Below are 17,450 nucleotides of genomic sequence, written 5' to 3' on the forward strand. Positions count from 1 at the left end.
CCGTTCCTCGTTCTATCATTCTACACCTCCGTTCCTCATTCTATCATTCTTCACCTCCGTTCCTCATTCTCTCATTCTACACCTCCGTTCCTCGTTCTATCATTCTACACCTCCGTTCCTCGTTCTATCATTCTTCACCTCCGTTCCTCATTCTATCATTCTTCACCTCCGTTCCTCGTTCTATCATTCTACACCTCCATTCCTCGTTCTATCATTCTACACCTCCGTTCCTCGTTCTATCATTCTTCACCTCCGTTCCTCGTTCTATCATTCTACACCTCCATTCCTCGTTCTATCATTCTACACCTCCATTCCTCATTCTATCATTCTACACCTCCATTCCTCGTTCTATCATTCTACACCTCCATTCCTCGTTCTATCATTCTTCACCTCCATTCCTCGTTCTATCATTCTATACCTCCGTTCCTCATTCTATCATTCTTCACCTCCGTTCCTAGTTCTGTCATTCTTCACCTCCGTTCCTAGTTCTGTCATTCTTCACCTCCGTTCCTAGTTCTGTCATTCTTCACCTCCGTTCCTCGTTCCGTCATTCTTCACCTCCGTTCCTCGTTCTATCATTCTACACCTCCGTTCCTCATTCTATCATTCTTCACCTCCGTTCCTCATTCTCTCATTCTACACCTCCGTTCCTCGTTCTATCATTCTACACCTCCGTTCCTCGTTCTATCATTCTTCACCTCCGTTCCTCATTCTATCATTCTTCACCTCCGTTCCTCCTGATGTTGAAGCTTTTGATTCAGACACGTCCAGAAATAAAGTGAAAGGAGCAGAAATTCACTATGTAATGTCCAAATGGTGAAAAATAAGCCCCAAGCTCATTCACCATCATCATCATCACGTTATTATTATTATTATTATTAGCATTAGCATTAGCATTATTAGCATTATTATTTCTTCTCTGGCCACTAGGGGCTCCGGACTAAAACAAGATGGACATGAAAAAACCCCAATAGAGCGACGAGGAGACTCAAGGTTTTCTGTCTCTTTGGTCTGAATCCGAGGTTCAGGACAGACCAGATGTAGCGACCCGGACCAGACCACTGTTACAGTCCCTCTCCTGGTTCCTGGTTCCTGGACCAGACCACTGTTACAGTCCCTCTCCTGGTTCCTGGTTCCTGGACCAGACCACTGTTACAGTCCCTCTCCTGGTTCCTGGTTCCTGGACCAGACCACTGTTACAGTCCCTCTCCTGGTTCCTGGTTCCCGGACCAGACCACTGTTACAGTCCCTCTCCTGGTTCCTGGTTCCTGGACCAGACCACTGTTACAGTCCCTCTCCTGGTTCCTGGTTCCCGGACCAGACCACTGTTACAGTCCCTCTCCTGGTTCCTGGTTCCTGGACCAGACCACTGTTACAGTCCCTCTCCTGGTTCCTGGTTCCTGGACCAGACCACTGTTACAGTCCCTCTCCTGGTTCCTGGACCAGACCACTGTTACAGTCCGTCTCCTGGTTCCTGGACCAGACCACTGTTACAGTCCGTCTCCTGGTTCCTGGACCAGACCACTGTTACAGTTCGTCTCCTGGTTCCTGGACCAGACCACTGTTACAGTCCGTCTCCTGGTTCCTGGACCAGACCACTGTTACAGTCCGTCTCCTGGTTCCAGGACCAGACCACTGTTACAGTCCGTCTCCTGGTTCCTGGTTCCTGGACCAGACCACTGTTACAGTCCGTCTCCTGGTTCCTGGACCAGACCACTGTTACAGTCCGTCTCCTGGTTCCAGGACCAGACCACTGTTACAGTCCGTCTCCTGGTTCCTGGTTCCTGGACCAGACCACTGTTACAGTCCGTCTCCTGGTTCCTGGACCAGACCACTGTTACAGTCCGTCTCCTGGTTCCAGGACCAGACCACTGTTACAGTCCGTCTCCTGGTTCCTGGTTCCTGGACCAGACCACTGTTACAGTCCGTCTCCTGGTTCCTGGACCAGACCACTGTTACAGTCCGTCTCCTGGTTCCTGGACCAGACCACTGTTACAGTCCGTCTCCTGGTTCCCGGACCAGACCACTGTTACAGTCCGTCTCCTGGTTCGGACTGTAACAGACAAAGAACCGGTTCAGCAGTGCTCATAGAAAGGATTCCTGCTGGCGCTGATCAGTGAAATCAGTGACGCATTACGTTCTGGAGTGACGCAATGACGTGGCTCTCGTTTGGCTCCACTAACAGTGGAAAAAGAACCAGTTCTTTGTCGGTGGTCATTTAAGAACTGGCCCTGAGCTAGAACCTGGTTCTTTTTGGTGGAACGTTAGGCAAAACATTCCAACCCCATCCAGAACACTTGACTGAAGTAGAGGCACTTGCTGGAGACTCCAATTCAAATTGCAGCGTTCTGCTAAATCAAACACTGTGATTTAGATTCTTAGACTGACACACACCCACACACGCACACACACACACACACACACACACGCATGCACGCACACACACACAAACACACACACACGCATGCACACACACACGCGCACACACACACACACACACACTCAGTTTATGGTGCTCTCACTCAGACACTCTTCAGTGGTCAGTGATGCTCAAACACTCTTTTCCCTGCAGGAATCATGTTTGAAAATATGTGCTTAGTGTTCCTGTTGGTTTCATATCATTTCAGATCACGTCGACATGATTTCAAAGCATTGAAATTTACCAATTGATTGTCTTTGATGGCAGTAAAGATATTTCAGTCCATTTCTGTCGGTTAGTGGAGGAAGATGCTCTAGTCTGGATATTAGCAGTTCTCAACTAATGGTGAGAAAAAGCAACAACAACAAAAACCCCAGAGAAAAACTCTCAACCCGCTTTTTAAAAAAGGAAATTCGACACAGCTACTGTTGGGACATTAGCTAATGCTAATGCTATTGCTATCTACATTGGGATGTCTGTGGTGTTGTGAGGATTACTGAGCTGGAGGAGTTTAATAAAACAGTAACAAGCTCACATAAACATTGGTACAAGTAACTAATGTCGAAATTTGTAATCTGTTACTCCCCAATTGTCTCCGTCCATCCATCTTCTTCAAACGTGTGGTTATATTATAAGCATGTATTTCCACCACTGTATTTACTCTGAAGCTCGCGTGACATCACTATAGTTCAGGCGCCACAAACCTGCAATGATGAACCCGTGAAACAGCAGCATCAGGACCTCTGCATTCGAGCATTTCAGAAAACCTGAACATGTTCATCATTTTAAATTTGACAAAGTGCAATTTGAGCAATTAGCCACTTTCATGAATTCTGCCTTGTGCAAAGTGCAGTGAAACGTCTGCAGAGCGACGTGGTTTTAGTGATGTGTGACCTGGAGGCTGATCCAGTGACGGAGGTTTCTTTCTGTATGAAGCAAAGTGTATTGTGGATGACCTGAACCCAGCAGAAACCTGAATAGATCTGATTCCTGCTTTAAGTTGAGCTCGGTGCTTTCCTGGGCCGGTTGTGAGCCGGAGCATCGGCCTCGCCGCCCGAGGTCCGCAGGCCGTAACTGTGAACTTGCTGTACATAGCTTCCTGTTCTGGGAAACATGCGTCAGTGTTTGATTTTTTTGCACCTTATCCTTTTTGAAAAAATGTTCTACCTGTATATCTTGGACGGTCTCCACCTTGGGGACGCATGCTCTTGTACATAAATGAATAAACCTTAGAAACACGTGCCCTCCTCTCTGATCCTCGGACTGGAAACTCCAGAAATGCTGGAAATGGTTTTATGATGTCTAGAAAGTTTGTGAAGATGTTGCTCAGATCAGACATTCAGCTGAATCACCACAAACACATTTCCAGTAACTGTCCATTATATTTAGTTCTCTGAATCCTAAAATCTGAGAGGTTGAAACTCCAGCAAACTCTACTTTTGAAGGATGAAAATCATTTTCATCAAGTATTACTGTGGGGGAAAAAACTATCAATCATGCAAATGCAGTCTTTCACATATTTAGCTCTTGTGCAAAAGCCCAAATTGTAAAAGTTCTTATTTGTAGTATGAAATCAGAATCTTCTCCTCAGAAGAGCAGATTCCTGCAGCCTGGAGCCGTCATGTGTTCACAAACGCACCGTCATTTCATGCTAATGCTGAGTTACTATCAATAAACATTCACTGAGGATTTCTCACCTTTCTTTCCGTCTCGTCTCCTTCACTCAAACTCTTCCACAAGTTCCTCCTGCGACTACCTGAGAGGTTGCTCCTCAAACTGTATTGGCTGTCCTTCAGCTCCCTCTAGTGGCAGATTGAAGAGTGTTCTTAAATTTAACGAATGAAATGGTGAAACCTGCATTAATAACATATCAACATTGAATTCAGGGTAATTTGATGAATCTTCATGATGTTTGAATTCAGGAGAGGAAAGTGCTCGTTTGAATGTAGTTGTAAATAATAATTAATAATGAATCCTCAGACTGAGAATAAACTGTCAGGTGGTTTGTTCCGGTGAGTCAAAATCTGAAATCCGCTCAAGAAGAGAAATTGGTTGAAAATACTGCGAGTGGAAACGCGTTGAATTCAGTGGACTGTGGCGCCACCTGGTGGCTGAATGTTACGGCTTCATGTCCATTTTCAGAACCTGAAATGTCCACTGATTACAAATCGAAGGGGGTGTGTACGGGGGTGCCCTGCCATGTCTTCATTTATGTGTGTGTGTGTGTGTGTGTGTGTGTGTGTGTGTGTGTGTGTGTGTGTGTGTGTGTGTGTGTGTGTGTGTGTGTGTGTGTGTGTGTGTGTGTGTCACCCCCTCTCCTTGGCGTCCATGTTGTGGACCAGCTGGCTTCGCTCTCTCTCGCATTCTTCAGGCCAGAGAAACAACGGACCTGACCGTTCTGACTCGTTGTGAGGTTCCTCCTGCAGAAGAGAGCTTTTAGACCTTCTCATGCTCACATTCAGTTTCAGGCCAAAGGTTCCTGTCTGGACTGAACCTGAACTCTGGGTTTGTCTTAACGGCTCCTCTGCAGCGTTGACCGGTGACCAACACCAGACCTGATCTCCAGTCCTAACGGGAACTGCCAAGTGTTTCTGAACCTTTGATGGACTCTTTGCTCCTGATAGTTGATTCACTATGGATTCTGGAGCAGATGCAGTTTCTAGTCCTGATCCACAATGGAAAGTGGTGGTGAGCAGGAAGGCTTCCAATGTGCAGTTTCCTAATTCCCCCAGTGTGTCCAGGAACAAGATTCTTCAGGGAATTGACTCTGTGTGTGGTTTGTGATGTGGAGGAGCAGGATGTGCCCTGCCTTCAGCCTGATGCTGGATAAAATGCTCAAAGATACAAGCACATACGGCTGCTTTTAAAAGCCTGAAGGGTAAAATGCAGGACATTCAATTTGTAGGAGAATCAACACAAGACTCAGTCGAACTTGTTTTATTTCCCAAACTTTACAAACAGTGCAAATATACCACAAAGGCCACAGATATAGAATTTGACAATGATGACAGTCTTTTGGACAAGCTGAGTGAAACGGCCACAGCCTGAACGTCTGGCAGCAACTCACACCAGGAGAACTGAACACTTCAAACAATCCGGCCGAGTATTGTGAAAGAACCTTTTTATATTGAAGTCAACAGTCAAACTTCACAAATAAGATAAAGACAAGCTGCTTTGCACTCTGAAGCCAGGAGCAGTGGTGGATTTAGCTCTGGGGCAAGTGGGCAGCTGCCCAGGGCCACACTCAACAGGGGGCGCTGTGCACCGGCTCAGATCCGAGCTGTGACTCCGCCCCCTGTCTGTGCAGACGGCGGGCAGCTCCTGCAGTTCAAACCAGACCAACACGGAGGCTCGGACACAAACTTTGTGCTTTATTACTGAAAAAAGTTCAGAGAAATGTTTCTGAAAAGAAATAAGCTGCAGTTGAAAAGTTTAAACGCCGCTTTGTAACTGAGCTTTGAGTGATGCATTCAGGTGCATCACTCAAACACATGCAGGGCTCATGCAGTTGATACAGTCATTTGTGAGGTGGAACTTGGGGTTGGGGGGGGGGGGGGGGGTGGCCAAGTCTGCCACTGGCTAGCAGTAACGTCAGAGGAGGCAGTGCCTCACCTGCCATCATGATCAAATTGAAAATAAAGTACATAAAAGAAATACTTTCCATTGATTTGTGTTAAAGATGCATTTTCAGTATGACTCTACACATTTTTGACATTTGATCAAGTAAAAATCGCAGAGTTTGAGTATTAGTGGATGAAATCCAGGCAGAAGTCCCGGGTGAGGCAGTGGAGAGCTGAGCCTCATGTCTGACAGTGATGCAATCCAAACTGGGTCACATGACGTTTCTGTTCCTCAGCATATCAACAATATGAACTTTACACTAATATTTGTTAAACGGCATGGCTCTCAGCAGGTGTATCATGTATTTAATGTATGTATGAAAGAATTGTTCTCACCGATCGGAACAATAAAGTGCAGAGAAAAGTCAAGGCAGTGAGACAGGCAGTACCCTGCCTCACCTCAAGGGGGCACTTTAGTAAGTTGAACTTTATTTTGGTCATAATAAGTTTGTTTTTTTTGTTTTTTTTTAATAAGATAGGAGTAAGTCAAAACAATTTCAAGTATGTGATAACTAAACTTTTGGCCTAAAAATGTTTTTTTCTTATCATTTTGATAGACAACCTTTAATAAAATTGATGAAAGCACCAGAATTTAAAGTATGAAAAACAACAAAAATGTTTACTGAAGGTATTAGTGTTGCACACATCTCTATACTTTAATTAGTTTACAGTAAATATGAATTGCTTGGACACAATTAGGGTGCTTTATCCATTTGTATAAAATAAACTTTCTTTGTAGGACAAACATGTTCCTCTGTTTATGTTTGTGTTTGTGTTGGTGTGACTGAAAGAGGAAAGATGATGTATATGAAACTTTACCAGTTGATGCTGTTGGGTGAAGAATGAAACAAGAAGCTCTTTTCACTTCTTACAATTGTAAATGTGAGTCCAGAGGAGTCGGTGCCTCACCAGCCAGGAACCTCACCTCACCTCACTGCTGGCCAGGAAGATGCTGTTTCTCTGTTCCTAAATGTTAATATGCAGTCAGAGATGCTGGTTTTCAATCAGTCACATCTTTACCAAAGTCCTTGAATCCTGAACATGAATATACCAAAACATGTGATCTGTATCAAAATCACACATTTAGACAAGCAGTGTGCTTCAACTAACACCACACAATCCTAATGTAGTATATACGGTCTCTATAGAACAGTCATTATATATCAGCAGTGCAGTGGGGAATAGTACTACACTCATAATAAAGTGGTGAATTGTAGTTACTACTCTCCCTAAAATGTGGAAATCTGTCCAGGTTGACTCCAGAGGTGCAGCACAAAATACTCAGTGAGATCATCGGAAAGCAAACTGTGGCTACTAAACACTAGAAGCAGGTCAACATGAGGAACTTTTCATCATTCATGAGGCTCAAAACACTAAAGGAAAGAGGAAACGGCCTCTTTCAGACAAAACTCAAATACTTTGTACGCTTGAAGTTCATCAAAGAGAATCCTCACCACCACAATCTTCCTGTGGACTAATTGCAGAAGAACTTTGTGGAGAGACTGACGTGAGGACATGATTGGACTCTGGCTGTGTCGTGTCCTCAGGACCTGGACCGTCACAATCAGGACACGTGAGGTTCAACATTGTGTCTCACAGGACAGTTTCAGAGTGTTTGTCCACCAGTTGAGGTCTAATAAGCAGCACTTCGGACAGATTTGTTGAAGTTTTCGTGTCTTTGGTCATGTTTGTTATTCTGGTTTTTAACGCTTAATCATTTTGTTTAGTCGTGTCCAGTCTTGTCTTTCTTGTCTGTAAAGTTTAAACACAGACAATACCTCTTTCTGCCCCGTTACCCTCATCTGGCTCGTCTATTCTGTGGAGGGCCATATTATATTTTTCTATTCTAAGTCTTGTTATATTGATGAAGGCCGGCGAGGCGGGGTCTGGAGGTCCCAGGTTCTATCCCCACAGTGGCTCTGAGAAAGAGCCTTGCCCCCTGTGCCGCCTGCCCAGTGCTCCATTTGGTGAAGAACTTTTCCCGAGGCAACTGGTCGATTATTATTCTTATCTGGTGTCACTTTAATGTTATTTTAATGTCAGCTAATAGTTCCTGTCTCATCTCGTTGCAGGTTTTGTCTGTATTATCTAGAATGTCCCGTCGAGCACTGTTCTGGTCAGTGTGTTGACTCCAGAAACATGTTGTGTGTATCTGCAGTAGTATGATGTCCTCCCCGGCTTGATGTCCACCATCATCGGGTGTTTCGTCTGTTGACACCTGGTCTCGTCAGTTCAGTCTTATTCTCTGACTTCTAGTGACCACCAGTTGAGGATGTCTCATCTCGTCTCATGAAACCTGCCTTTCAAAATAACCTTTTTTTTTTTTTTTTTTTTTACTGTAGATCACCGTAAACGTGTCTGTGAATGTTTAATGCAGACACAACAGGAAGTAGATTCAGGTCAGTTCCATTGTCGGGTTTTGAAAAGCTTCATGCACTCCTTCCTCTTTACTTCTATTAAAACCAAAATATGGTTTTGTTAAATGTTCTCTGTCCTCAATGTTTCTTGTTGAGTTTGTGTACCAAAGTGCAAAGTGATTTCAGTTTCGATGGTTAAATGTACCGTCATCTCTTTGATGTTCTCATGTCTTTAAAGTGTTGAGAAATGTAAAGCTCGTTACTCGTTTGAGATGTTTGTTACCGTGAGAGTTTAACTGTCCTGCCGTGTTCCTGACCCAGTCCCCACAAGCTCAATCTGCTTCTGGTCTGCTGGGCTCAGTTTTGTTTCTGCAGCTCGTCTCGGATGGTTGTTGTTGTTATTTACTTCCACTGTTGTTCTGTACTGATCACATGTCCTGCTCTGCTCCAGTGTCCGGTGTCTTCATGTGATGTGCTTTGTGTTTGCGTCACATCTGACTGGCAAGTTGTTCTAATATCCCCTCTGGGTTGGACTCTTTTGGATTTGATCGCTGTGTTTGACCACGTGCCAAACCCTGCCTGTTTAAAGATTTAACCCTTTGCTTGCACCAAGTGTGTTTGAGTCCCGGTTGAGTCGAGGCAGTGACACGTCCAGTGTGGTTCAATGTCAAACACATTGAATTTATCTAAACTTGTGACTTCAATACATTTCTGACAAATTAATGGAGAAAGCAACATTATGAAGGTTGTGCAATCTTCCTGTTTTAGAGGTGAGTGAAGCGAGCTCATGTTTGGAGGTTTGCAAGTCCAAATGCCACAGCTGACAGGTTAGCACTGAGCAAGGCAGAGGATCTGCAGCTCTGGGGGAATTGCACTGCAGCAGCTAACTTTACTACCCATGTGTAGTAAAGTTACCTGTGGGAAAGATGTGTGCAGGGCAGAGAAACCCTTTTAGCGAGGAGATAAATAGAAAGTGCTGGGCTGGTTTTACTCACGTCCACAAGCCAAAGGAAGCAACGGTGGTTCTACAACAGCAAGGCAACTGTGGTGACAAACATTTTGTGAACTGCATTCAGCAATACTGGCTACAATAAAACTCAACAAGAAGGTAAACATATCATCAGTGGTATCATGTTGCAGATAATAGCAATAGATGATAAAAACCCAACGTCCATCCCTCTTTCTACTGCTCATCTCCATCTAACGCACTTTTCATCATGAACACTGCACACTCCCACACAGGCTCTTTCAGTAACTCCAGCAGAACCACAGCACAGACACTGCAAAGCAAACAGACACTCGGAGCGGCTCGACTTTCCTCCATCAGATCGTCAGGCCTGAATGAACCTTCACATGTCAACATGTGTAAATGGCACGTCTCTGACAACATTTGCTCATGAAACCGAGCGTGGTGCCACACTGTGACACGCCAGAAAGCAAACATGAAAACTCCAAACCAACAAAGGAACTTGCTGGTGTTTCACAGCCGAGCTCCGGGTGTGGAGCGTCAGAACCTGTGCAGGACCACCACGGCGGGCTGCTCGTCCTCCTCCATGTTCTTTCCATCCACTGTTCCACCACTTCAGTCTTGACCCCCTTCCTCCTGCTCAAGTGGCCCACAGGTCACTGCATCACACACTTCTCTTTCTCCTGCGGAGCGTACTTCCTCCTGCGCTGCTCCAGGCCGCGCTCCAGCCGCTCGTCCTCCTCCAGCGCTCTGAAACAAGCCTGAGCTCAGTCAGTCTAAACACACATCGTGTGTGCGTGTGCGTGTGTGTGTGTGTGTGTGTGTCTCACCCTCTCTCCTTGGCGTCCATGTTGTGCACCAGCTGGTCTCGCTGGTTGACCAGTGACACCAGCTCCTGCAGCAGCAGCTGCTCTCTCTGAGTGTGAGCCTGAGTCTTCTGCCACTCTGCAGCAAAACAACAGAACGGAGGTGAAGAATGAAGGAGATGAAGAGGAGGATGACAGAGGACAAACAAGTCCGAGGTAGGATGGAGGGCTGCATGATATACATCCCACATCAACATTTGCAATACGCAGTATATGAAGCGTGTTTCTATACACTGTGCTTGAAAAGACATGTTTGGCCAATGACATAGAGCCCTACTGCATGAGACCGTATTGACAAAAGATTACATTTCACTTCAATATTTCAAAGAATTGACAAACTAACACATAAAAATCAGGGGAAAATGTTTAAAATCCAAGTATTGTGCTGCTGAAATCTTGCAGAATTGATCAGACAGCACATTGGGCTTCAAAACAGAAAAGAGAACCGTTATTTTGAAATCCAAACGCACAAAGAGATTGAAATCATACACTTGTTTATGTAAATCATAAAGTGTTTACAATTCACTCCAAATGAGCTCGTATGGAATGTGTTGGAGAAACAACTCCCCACTTCACGGATTCCAGGACTAAAAGGACCTGCTGGAATATCATCCACTTCAGGCGGTGCTTGAGAAGCACGGACATGGGTCCCAGAGTGGGGAAATTGTAAAACCCCGGCTCAACTGTGAGGTGTGGACGACAAAGATGATCATCTGTGGAAAATGTATGATGTCATCATCCCCCATGGCGGTCCGTGATGTCACCAATAGGCCTCCACAAGGCTCGTCTGCAGTCTGCACCGGCCACTGGTGCTACATGATTGCCTCCATACTACTCTCGAGACTCACTTCCTTAACGTTCCTTAACGTTCCATAACGTAACATTCCTTAACGTAACGTTTCATAATGTAACGTAATGTAACGATCCTTAATGTTCCATAACGTAACGTAACGATCCATGATGTAACATAACAATCCATAACGTAACGTGACAATCCATAACATTTCATATAATAACATAACATAATAATCCATAACGGTACATAACGTTCCATAACGTAACGATCCGGAACGTAACGCTCCATAATGTAACGTAAACATCCATAAGGTTCCATAACATAACATAACAATCCATAACGTAACATAATGTTCCATAATGTAATATAACGATCTATAACGTAACGTAACGATTCATGACGTTCCATAACGTAACATAACGATCCAGAAACTCTCTCCACTTCTGCTGCCCGTCGTTCTCCATCTTTCCTCCAGTAGTTTATGTTTCACTTCAGGAGTTCTGAACCTCTGGTTCCGGTCTGGAACAGGAGCAGTCGGTGCACAGATTGCGCAGTCACAAAATTTGGACTGCGCAGTCGACCGAAGAGGGGCGGAGTCTCGTGCACAGGGTGGATGATGCTCCTTTCAGAGAACATGGATCGGCCTTAATAACCACAACAATCAAGAGCGACAAGCGCCGGTGGAGCTGCAGAAGATACTGACACTACTGGAGCAGCAGGAGGACCATAGGCCTATAGAACTAGAGTTATATACAGGTTTATGAGCAAGAATCTACTTCTAAATTTCTATGTAAAACAAATTCTTTTGTGTTTTTGGTGTTTGGTGAGTCACAGCACCCCTAAAGGCCTGGCATGTGTACTACATGCCCTGAAGCCTGGTGTTGAGCCGTGGTCATAGTGACGTGTGGACGGAGGTATTTTGAGAACCTCGGGGGGGGAACAAAGACGGTTTTGGCGGTTGTGGATGTGGTGTCAGAAGTGAAGTGAAGTCTTGAGGCTGCAAATAGAAACCTGGGGTTTGTGGTCATTAAATAAATGGTATTTGTAGTACCTTCCATTGCCATCATGTCCCTCAGCTCTTTATTTAACAGCTCGAATTTTCTCTCCAAGTCTTCTTCTTCCAGCCTGCAAGTGGAGAAAGATGCATTAGAACAACTGGTATCGTCAGGCAGACCTGTCTTTCAGTAAATCTTGTTTATATTTGAGGAAATGAAGCCTGTGGTTTGTTAAAACTGTGTAAGTGTATGGAGTTGGCAGCTTCAATAAGTTTTTACGTGACGGCGCCAACAGCGTAGACAGTAGACTCTGTCAGAGGGGCTTTTCCACCGGAGAGAACCAGGGGCGTGTTCGGAGCCAGGGCCAGAGTCAGCACCAGTTCTTTGTCTTTCCACCGCCCAAACCGGTTCTTAACAGGAGCTAAACCGGTTCTTAACAGGGGCTAAACCGGTTCTTAACGGGAGCTAAACCGGTTCTTAACAGGGGCTAAACCGGTTCTTAACAGGAGCTAAACCGGTTCTTAACAGGAGCTAAACCGGTTCTTAACAGGAGCTAAACCGGTTCTTAACAGGGGCTAAACCGGTTCTTAACGGGAGCTAAACCGGTTCTTAACAGGAGCTAAACCGGTTCTTAACAGGGGCTAAACCGGTTCTTAACAGGGGCTAAACCAGTTCTTAACAGGAGCTAAACCGGTTCTTAACAGGAGCTAAACTGGTTCTTAACAGGAGCTAAACCGGTTCTTAACAGGAGCTAAACCGGTTCTTAACAGGGGCTAAACCGGTTCTTAACAGGGGCTAAACCGGTTCTTAACAGGGGCTAAACCGGTTCTTAACAGGGGCTAAACCGGTTCTTAACAGGAGCTAAACCGGTTCTTAACAGGGGCTAAACCGGTTCTTAACAGGGGCTAAACCGGTTCTTAACAGGGGCTAAACCGGTTCTTAACAGGGGCTAAACCGGTTCTTAACGGGAGCTAAACCGGTTCTTAACAGGGGCTAAACCGGTTCTTAACAGGAGCTAAACCGGTTCTTAACAGGAGCTAAACCGGTTCTTAACAGGGGCTAAACCGGTTCTTAACAGGAGCTAAACCGGTTCTTAACAGGAGCTAAACCGGTTCTTAACAGGGGCTAAACCGGTTCTTAACGGGAGCTAAACCGGTTCTTAACAGGAGCTAAACCGGTTCTTAACAGGGGCTAAACCGGTTCTTAACAGGGGCTAAACCAGTTCTTAACAGGAGCTAAACCGGTTCTTAACAGGAGCTAAACCGGTTCTTAACAGGAGCTAAACCGGTTCTTAACAGGAGCTAAACCGGTTCTTAACAGGAGCTAAACCGGTTCTTAACAGGGGCTAAACCGGTTCTTAACAGGGGCTAAACCGGTTCTTAACAGGAGCTAAACCGGTTCTTAACAGGGGCTAAACCGGTTCTTAACGGGAGCTAAACCGGTTCTTAACAGGAGCTAAACCGGTTCTTAACAGGGGCTAAACCGGTTCTTAACAGGAGCTAAACCGGTTCTTAACAGGGGCTAAACCGGTTCTTAACGGGAGCTAAACCGGTTCTTAACAGGAGCTAAACCGGTTCTTAACAGGAGCTAAACCGGTTCTTAACAGGAGCTAAACCGGTTCTTAACAGGAGCTAAACCGGTTCTTAACAGGGGCTAAACCGGTTCTTAACAGGGGCTAAACCGGTTCTTAACAGGAGCTAAACCGGTTCTTAACAGGAGCTAAACCGGTTCTTAACAGGAGCTAGACCGGTTCTTAACAGGGGCTAAACCGGTTCTTAACAGGGGCTAAACCGGTTCTTAACAGGGGCTAAACCAGTTCTAACGAGGTAATTTAATCCTTGATCGAGGCGCCGCGGCTCTCGAGGTCCAGAGCTCCTCCACTGCGCTCTCAGCTGCCTGAGATCTAGAATTTAGAAGCAGTTTTCCATTGTTTACATGCTTTTCATTATAACATCATTGCAACCAACTTCCCTTTTATGTCTTGTTTGGCGTTTCGACAGCAGGCTCAGCCGCTGTGCAATGTGGCATGAGGCTGCATTGCGTTCCGCTCCGAGACGCTTAACCATTTTTTACCACAGAACTTTATAATGAAGAGATACTTTTGGTTCGGCAATAACTAAAAAACAAACTACAAACTACTGTAAGCTGGATTTTTTAACCATAAAATGAGTCTTTTAATGTCTTCATGAGAAAGAGAACTTTAATCAGTGTGTTTACGTAGGTTTCCTTTATAAACGGCTGTAGAGCTGTTCTATCATTCTACACCTCTGTTCCTCGTTCTATCATTCTACACCTCCATTCCTCGTTCTATCATTCTACACCTCTGTTCCTCGTTCTATCATTCTACACCTCCATTCCTCGTTCTATCATTCTACACCTCTGTTCCTCGTTCTATCATTCTACACCTCTGTTCCTCGTTCTATCATTCTACACCTCCATTCCTCGTTCTATCATTCTACACCTCTGTTCCTCGTTCTATCATTCTACACCTCCATTCCTCGTTCTATCATTCTACACCTCTGTTCCTCGTTCTATCATTCTACACCTCTGTTCCTCGTTCTATCATTCTACACCTCCGTTCCTCGTTCTATCATTCTACACCTCCATTCCTCGTTCTATCATTCTACACCTCTGTTCCTCGTTCTATCATTCTACACCTCTGTTCCTCGTTCTATCATTCTACACCTCCATTCCTCGTTCTATCATTCTTCACCTCCGTTCCTCATTCTATCATTCTACACCTCCATTCCTCGTTCTATCATTCTACACCTCCGTTCCTCGTTCTATCATTCTACACCTCCGTTCCTCGTTCTATCATTCTACACCTCCGTTCCTCGTTCTATCATTCTACACCTCCGTTCCTCGTTCTATCATTCTACACCTCTGTTCCTCGTTCTATCATTCTACACCTCTGTTCCTCATTCTATCATTCTACACCTCTGTTCCTCGTTCTATCATTCTACACCTCTGTTCCTCGTTCTATCATTCTACACCTCCTTTCCTCATTCTATCATTCTACACCTCCGTTCCTCATTCTATCATTCTACACCTCCATTCCTCGTTCTATCATTCTACACCTCCGTTCCTCGTTCTATCATTCTACACCTCCATTCCTCGTTCTATCATTCTACACCTCTGTTCCTCGTTCTATCATTCTACACCTCCATTCCTCATTCTATCATTCTACACCTCCGTTCCTCGTTCTATCATTCTACACCTCTGTTCCTCGTTCTATCATTCTACACCTCCGTTCCTCGTTCTATCATTCTATACCTCCGTTCCTCGTTCTATCATTCTACACCTCCGTTCCTCGTTCTATCATTCTACACCTCCATTCCTCGTTCTATCATTCTACACCTCCGTTCCTCGTTCTATCATTCTACACCTCCATTCCTCGTTCTATCATTCTACACCTCTGTTCCTCATTCTATCATTCTACACCTCCGTTCCTCGTTCTATCATTCTACACCTCTGTTCCTCATTCTATCATTCTACACCTCTGTTCCTCATTCTATCATTCTACACCTCCATTCCTCATTCTATCATTCTACACCTCCGTTCCTCATTCTATCATTCTTCACCTCCGTTCCTCGTTCTATCATTCTTCACCTCCGTTCCTCGTTCTATCATTCTACACCTCCATTCCTCGTTCTATCATTCTACACCTCCATTCCTCGTTCTATCATTCTTCACCTCCATTCCTCGTTCTATCATTCTTCACCTCCGTTCCTCCTGATGTTGAAGCTTTTGATTCAGACACGTCTAGAAATAAAGCGAAAGGAGCAGAAATTCACTATGTAATGTCCAAATGGTGAAAAATAAGCCCCAAGCTCATTCATGTGTTTTTGTTTTTCTCTCGCTCTCTCTCCAAACAGCTGAATACAGTCCGTCTCCTCGTTCTTCTATGAGCGCTAAATGTGTGAGATCAGTGAAGTATCATGTTTTGGAGTGACGCAATGACGAGGCTCTCGCTTGACTCCATTAATGGTGGAAAAAGAACCAGTTCTTTGGCAGTGCTCATTTAAGAACCTAGCACCGGCTCTGAAGTAGCTTCTGGTTCCTTCTGGTGGAAAAGCCCTAAGAGAGAGTCACAGCTGGAGTTTGACAAAGTAACTTTACCAAAGGCTGTACCAGGAAAAACCAGGGCGGCAGCTCCATGTCAGTGGCTGCATGTTTCTGTGTCAATGTGCTCTGAAGTGCTCCGGACAATTGTTCTGTACACACACAGCAGCTTTGTGGAAAAGTAAATGGTAAGTGAAGTCCATCAATCATTCATCTCTAACCCAGTGTTTTTCAACCCTTTTGAGCCAAGGCACACTTTTTTGTTTGGAAAACTCTGGAGTCACACCACCACCCGAAAATGTTAAAATGTTAAACTCTGTAGCCTCTATTAACAATATAAAGTCATTCTCATCAAAGTTTTATCAACAGGAATCAAATAAATACAGAAAAAAAGTATTTCCAAATTTCTTTTTTTTTAAATTTGTTCTCCCTCAGTGTGAAACCTGGACCTGATGGATGAAGAGCTGAGATCCTGGTTTTCAAAAACTTCTCCATCACTGTCACTGACACAGTACTTTGATACAAGATGGTAGCAGGAGGTGGAGATGAACCACACTGACGTCTGTCACTTTACATTTCACCGGCAAAGTTCTGTGCTGCCCTCTAGTGGTGAAGAGTATTTATACATGATTACTCTTCAACACACTGCTCTCACAGCTGACAGCGGCTGTAAGAGCAAATGATTTTTAGAAAAAAATGTGAAATTGGATAATTTCCCACGGCACACCTGACTAGATCTCGCGGAACACCAGTGTGCCGCGGCGCAGTGGTTGAAAAACACTGTTCTAACCTACTCTACTGAAATATGCTGAGAGTGTTCTGTTCAGATAACGTCGAACACATTTTTCTCAGTTTTAACATCTCTCTGAATATAAGAAAGGAGCTACCATGGCTTGACGCTGCTTCCTCCAGGCTGCATCGAACACGTTCTTGTATTTCTTTACATCATAGACTTCCAATATTCATGAAAACTCTTGAACCCAGCCTTACGATGCACACAGCGCTTCATACTTTGGTCATTAATAATGTTTTGTAAAAACATTTGACATTGTCCCTATCTATTCCTTTTTTTGTTCTTTTTACAAAGAGCTGCATTTTTCAAGGCAAAACTTTGTTCGAGAAGCAAACTGACGCCTCCAAAAAATATGCAAATACATTAGGCTTATTTTAGACCCAAGAACACTTGGTGGACTTTTCTCCCAAGTTAAACCAACAACCTGCTTTAGATCCACTTCCTACCTCACTTTTTAAGTCATTGTATGGTTCTTTGAGGAACAACTTTTAAACAAGGTCAACTGCTCTCTTCAGACGGTGTTTTCCTCACCGCCTTTAAAACGGTGGTGGTGAAGAAGAGCAGTTTAGACCCCA

At 44.6% G+C, this 17,450-nt stretch overlaps 1 protein-coding gene across 1 annotated transcript in view; it reads right to left on the minus strand.

Annotated features, from left to right (window-relative positions):
- Nucleotides 1-5,340: 5,340 nt before the first annotated feature.
- ehbp1l1a (EH domain binding protein 1-like 1a) overlaps nt 5,341-17,450 on the minus strand; it is an 80,730-nt gene continuing 68,620 nt past the window's right edge. Inside the window, exons 23-25 of the mRNA XM_080519055.1 lie at nt 12,077-12,150; nt 10,194-10,308; nt 5,341-10,113 (exon numbers count right to left, since the gene is read on the minus strand). Coding sequence (XP_080375181.1) covers nt 10,020-10,113; nt 10,194-10,308; nt 12,077-12,150 — 283 coding nt within the window. The 3' untranslated portion in view covers nt 5,341-10,019. The remainder of the gene's footprint in view (nt 10,114-10,193; nt 10,309-12,076; nt 12,151-17,450) is intronic.

This window comes from Blennius ocellaris (genome assembly GCF_963422515.1).
Source record: "Blennius ocellaris genome assembly, chromosome: 23".
Classification (NCBI taxonomy): domain Eukaryota; kingdom Metazoa; phylum Chordata; class Actinopteri; order Blenniiformes; family Blenniidae; genus Blennius; species Blennius ocellaris.